Source organism: Daucus carota, chromosome 2 (genome assembly GCF_001625215.2).
Source record: "Daucus carota subsp. sativus chromosome 2, DH1 v3.0, whole genome shotgun sequence".
Classification (NCBI taxonomy): Eukaryota; Viridiplantae; Streptophyta; class Magnoliopsida; order Apiales; family Apiaceae; genus Daucus; species Daucus carota.
The window spans coordinates 39,143,448-39,149,524 of NC_030382.2; the positions used below are offsets into that span (position 1 = coordinate 39,143,448).

Genomic DNA, 6,077 nt, shown 5'->3' on the forward strand with positions numbered 1-6,077 from the left:
GCTGATGTAGATTTTAGGCACCATTTGATATTACTGTTACAAATAGCAAAAACAGTTTTTAGCTGAAAAGTAGGTGAAAAATTATTTGATAAATCTAAAAGCAGCTTTTTCAAATATCGGTTTTTATTTTAAAAACCGCTCCTCCCAAACTTTTGAAAAAAGATGCTTTTCAATTTTTATGGAAAGCTATCAATTTATCTGATTTCTACAATAATATATTTTTAAGTACAGAGCATCTGAACATATAGCACCACATTATCTCTCACCAATACACAAGCTAATATCTCAATAATCTATATAGCTGTTCCTGTATAATGATTTGTATAACTGCAATTTCCCATAAGAATCGAAATCAACACCATCGAGAGGTTTATACCTCGAGATGCACTCAGAAACACATGCTTAACCCTGCAGCAGTGCAGCAAATAATATGAACTGAATATCACGAAACGCTGGCCTTTAAATGGACATGAGCAACCCGAATATAAAGATAGGGTCTTTCTATTATGTGCTCATGGGCACACAATAACAACTACTTTTTATTGAGGTGGAGGGTTTTTATTGGTCATGAATTTTGTGCATACAGAGGGCATGATTATTAATGAGATTTTAGCCAATAAAAATCTTCTATCTAGTCAAAAAGTGGTTGTTAGTGTGTGCCTATTAGAAAATCCGATAGAGATATTAGCAGAACTCTACACTCCCTCACTAGACTGTTTTAGATGAAGGGACGGGCATATGATTAAGTTTATTTCACTGCAAGGAAGTGCAAGAGGTCTGTAATTAATTTCTAGGGGCTTGGTCGCGCGACACACTGCAAATGGATAAAAAACTTGCAAATAACGTGCTTGGCTTCGTGTTTAAACTTTCAGTTTCTATTGCTTCTATGTTTATTCAAGTTCTCAAGTTTCACAGTTTTATCTTATATGCACCGCTAGCTGAAATGTTGTCACGGGAGTGTTTTGCACTGAGTAAGGCATGTTTAAAGCATTAACAAACACATCTTCAGTTCACTTCACTATTATTATTATTACCACAATGACTAGCAATTAATCACACTGCAGTACAAACCCGATCCAGGCATCTATCAGACATATTTAATTCTAGATACAACTTGAACAACTACAATGATAATACAATTTAAGAAAATAAAATGATTTAGAAGAAGACACCATTTTCATTGCCATTATTTTGCTAGTCAAAGACCTCACACACCAGATCGACGCTGCAGCCCTCTAGATTCAAAAATTACTGTTATACCAGTATACCCCTTTGTTCTGTTCATCTTCCTCGACGTAGACACAATCACTCACAGTATTCCACAGTGACTTATAGAAAGGGGTGTAATCATACTGATAATACTCCCCCAACACAGGCCTAAATGCTTTGGTAGCTTCCACAGCATGATAATAAGGCATTCTCGGAAAGAGATGGTGCGCTACATGAGTATTAGGCTGGTGAAGGAACACCGCGTTGAGAAATCCAAAATCGCGATCAATGGTAGCCATAGACCCCTTCAACCACTCCCACTCAGAGGAATCATAGTAAGGCACAAGAGGGTTCGTGTGTTGAAGTACCGCCACTATAATTAGCATAGAATTATGAAATAGGTACGGTCCGATGTAAATAAAGGCCACCCAAGCGAACCCTCTCGAAAGAGCCAGATTGTATAGTGTATAAATCACGGCAATGCATCCAGCGTCAGAAAGCAGGACCTGAAGACGTTGCTTATGTGAGAACATGGGACTGTAGGGATCGAAATGGGAGGCGAATTGATCATAAGCCCGACCACGGAAGTTGACAAGCAAGTACAGAGGCACAGCTGCAATCAGAACTGCACCAACAACCAAGACCCTTGCTACAGGGTTTTTGAGGTACTTGAAAACCAGAGGAACTTGGGACTTGAGTAAAGGGATGTCGAATTCCTCTTCTTCAAGTGATCCGGTTCTCAAGTGGTGCCTGTGGTGACTGTACTTAAATGAAAAATAAGGAAACAGAACGACAGAATGGAGTATGAATCCGACTGTGTCATCGAGCCATTTGTAGTCACTGAACGCGTTGTGCCCGCATTCATGGCCTAATACCCAAAATCGCGACAAGAGGAATCCTTGAAGCACCGAATAAATAATGAAAGAGGCGACAAAATATAACTTGGAAGATTGTACTAATTCTGATTTTAAGATATAATTTGTCGCGATATAATAAAGCGAGACGAAGAGGATCACATCTCCTAAGAGGTAGGACAGAGAGCGAAAAGCAGAACGCTCGAAGCAATGCGGAGGGACTGCTTTCTTGACATCACTTAAAGTGAAGGGAGGTTTTGTGGTGGGAGATCTTGATGATCTTTTCACTGCTGTAGAATCTTGTTGTTGTTGTTCCACCATGTCTGGACAAAATATTTAATCGACAAAAGGCTGTATAGTAATATCGTAGAGAGAAATGCTACGTTCACAGAAAATAGTATTCTGCAGGGCTGTGATTTTGATGAAGTTGAAGAATTTTGGTGTGGCAATTGTATGGGAAAGTGGCAGGTATGTATAGGCAAGTTGAGTTGACCAACAGCGTTTATGTAATAAGCTGGGCACTTCATGTGGCAAGATATACACGTTACGCAAAATCTTGTACCGGATATTATGCATCAACTTCAAGTGAGATTCCGCCCATATATTTGGACCTGTTCTTTGTTTAAACTTAGCGAATGGTCTAATTTATTATGATAATGGACTCGATTGTTTTAAAATTAATCATGCTTAACAAAATATATGATTTTTCGAACTCTTGGGGCCCAATCCTCATTTTAACCTCGTATTAGCGTGAATCAAACTCAGTTTTCTCTATTTTTTTAGTTGCATATACATTTTCATAATTATATTTTTACTTGAATTATATATCAATCTTTAATGAACAATGTCATAGTTTTAAGAAAATTTTAATGTTCTTATGCGTGTTTTATAAATGTTTTCTTATAATTTTTTTGCAATATGTATTACTTTTTATACTGACTGTGTTTTAATTTACACAAATAAAAAAAATAATTGAGTTAGATTATTAAAGACATGATTTTAGATAAGAGATATTATAATTTTTTTATAAATTATTCCAGAGTTAAATTCTGCATAAAACTGTTTTTTCATTTACTAAAAATGATTTTTAAAAAGATTATGGTAAAATTATTTTAAGAAAAAGTAAAAAATGAAATCAAATGACATTTCAGTATTCTAAAACTCTTTTTCGTCAAGTTAATATTCTTCAACTCGTATTCAAAAATATCCAATTAATTAAATTCATCCTCATTTATAATTTGGTTAATTCCTAACATGTTTTATTGTTCAAGAAGATGGTAGATTTGTTGTTTAGTTTGTTTAGATATATAAAATTTTATACATTTATTTTTAATTGTGAAAATATATAAGTCTAAACGTAAAGTAATTTTTTTTTTTTTTTTGACAAAATCCGTACTTGCATTAAATCAAATCAAAAGTGATTACATCCGATAAGAAGTTGGGAACAACCTCCTCCCACTCCTGTAAGCCTGACACAGAACGAGACACTCTTGCTAGCAAATGAGCGACTTCATTCGCAGACCTATGCACAAAACGCACTAGCACACTCTCAAAGTGCTTAACTAAATCAACACAATCATTGACGATAGAATGGAAATAAGACCTTCCTGGAGTACCATTATATGCATCTGCCAATAGCTTGGAGTCCGTCTCAATAACACAACGTGCAAAACCGAAACTTTTTGCCCATGATAATACTTCCTTGAGACTTAAAGCCTCTGCCTCCCTGGGAGTCCATGTTCCTGACATTTGTTTACACATTGCTCTTAGAAAACTCCCGTGTTCATCCCGAATTACGCCTCCAACTCCGATAGTTTTTGTATCTCCAAAAATTGCCGCATCAACATTTATTTTCACCCAGCTCTGCATTGGAACCTGCCATCTTCTTGTACTTCCGTTTATTGTTGCTGAGGCTCTGGTGCATGCCATTTGAGCTGCCTTCCAGTCCGTCAATAAGTTCAGTGCTGCACTTGTCGTACCAAAAACAGATGTCTCAACTCGGTTCCACACCCACTGGTTACGTCGGTTCCATATGCTCCAGCAGAACAGCGCCAGTGAAGCACATTGTTCTTTCGTGCCAGTTGCAAACAATCTTTTAAAGTGCTCCATAATTGACTCTCCTTGTAATGTTTGAACCCAGTTTGCCAGGCCTGCTGCTGTCCATACATTGCGTGCAAAAGAACAATCAAAGAGGGCGTGCTTCGCATCTTCCTGCTCCACCCGACACCAAGAACATCTCCTATCAATATCCACTCGTTTTTCAAACAACGCCATAGCCGTAGGTAAGCACTTTTTGCAAGTCCTCCATACGAAGAATCGAACCTTTCCAGGTAACTCCAAATGCCATAGTTTTTTCCAAAATGTTGCATCAGGAGTACTACATTCTCCAACCAGCTGCCTATAACAACTCTTAACAGTGAACTCACCTTTTGTATCAAATAGCCACATCCATGTATCCCGTCTATCTGTTGATGCTAGAGGTATTTGTTTGATCAAGCGAATATCTCTTTCATTGAACAAATTATTCAGAATATTTTCATCCCAGCTGTTGTCTCGAGCCTTCACTAAGTCGCACACCTTTATATTTGGAAAATCATTGGGGATGCTTGTTGAAATAAACCCATCTTCAACACAAGGTAACCAAGGTATTTGCCAAACAAACGTGTCCATTCCTGTGCCAATACAACGTCTACAGCCTTGTTTCACCACCTCTTGCGCTGCAATAATACTTCGCCACATGTAACTGGGATTCTCGCCCAACTTAGCACCTAAAAAGTCAGTATTTGGGAAATATCTGGCCTTCATAATGCTTGTAACCAGGGGGTTTTCTTCATTTACCAGCCTCCAACCTTGCTTGGCCAACATTGCGACGTTGAATTGTTGTAAACTTTTGAAACCCAATCCTCCTGCTTCTTTGATAGTGCAAAGCTTATCCCAAGCCATCCATCGAACTCCTTTACCATCAGCTCCACTACCCCACCAGAAGCCATTCATTTGGCGTTGAATTGTATTACAGATTTCATTAGGAATAATCATCAGATTCATCCAAAAATTTGGGATTAGGAATAATCATCAGATTCATCCAAAAATTTGGGACTACCTGTGCTGCAGTTTTCAGAAGTGTACATTTGCCCGCCTTAGAAATTGTCTTAGTTTGCCATCCCTTCAATTTCTGTCTCACTCTATCAGTTATAAAATTGAACACCTCATTTCTCTTTCTCCCTATTGTCATTGGTATTCCTAAGTATTTACCTGGAGTCACACTTTCTCGAACCTCAAGAACTCTACAAATCAGCTCTCGATTTTCTGCAGATGTGTTCGGACTGAAAGTGATCAAAGACTTGTTAAAATTTACTGCTTGTCCAGATAATTCTTCATAGCGCTGTATAATCCCCTTCATCACTCTCGCTTCAGTTTCAGCTGCTTTGAAGAAAAAATAGCAGTCATCGGCAAATAATAAATGTGAAACTGATGGTGCCCTTCTAGCAATTCTGCATCCATGGAGCAAACCAATGTCTTCTTGCCTTTTAATTATTGAGCTCAGACCCTCCGCACAAAGAATGTATAGGTATGGGGATATAGGGTCCCCTTGCCTAATCCCTTTTTGCGGTTTAACTTCACCAAAAACCAGTCCCTGTTGCACAAAACTATATGTAACCGTCTTAATGCATGTCATGATTCGCTCAATCCATACGTCATGAAATCTGAATTTTCTGAACATACCTTCGATAAAGCTCCACTCTAGCTTGTCGTAGGCCTTCGACACATCTATCTTCAATCCAGCCACACCATTCCCCCCTTGAGTTTTCCGTTTAATGTAATGATTTATTTCAAATGCTATCAAAGCATTATCAGTTAATAGCCGCCCTTCTATAAAAGCACTTTGGTTAACAGATATTAACATTGGTAAACACTTCTTTAGTCGGTTTGCAAGCACCTTTGACAGAATTCTGAATAAGACATTACACAAAGATATAGGGCGTAGCTCACTCATTTGTTGTGGTTGTTTTACTT

At 37.9% G+C, this 6,077-nt stretch overlaps 1 protein-coding gene across 1 annotated transcript; it reads right to left on the bottom strand.

The window, feature by feature from the left end:
• Positions 1-1,241: 1,241 nt before the first annotated feature.
• Positions 1,242-2,384, bottom strand: LOC108207522 (delta(12)-acyl-lipid-desaturase-like). The gene has a single exon (XM_017377961.1). It carries the CDS (start codon positions 2,382-2,384, stop codon positions 1,242-1,244), a length of 1,143 nt encoding a protein of 380 aa, XP_017233450.1.
• Between the last annotated feature and the right edge of the window lie 3,693 nt (positions 2,385-6,077).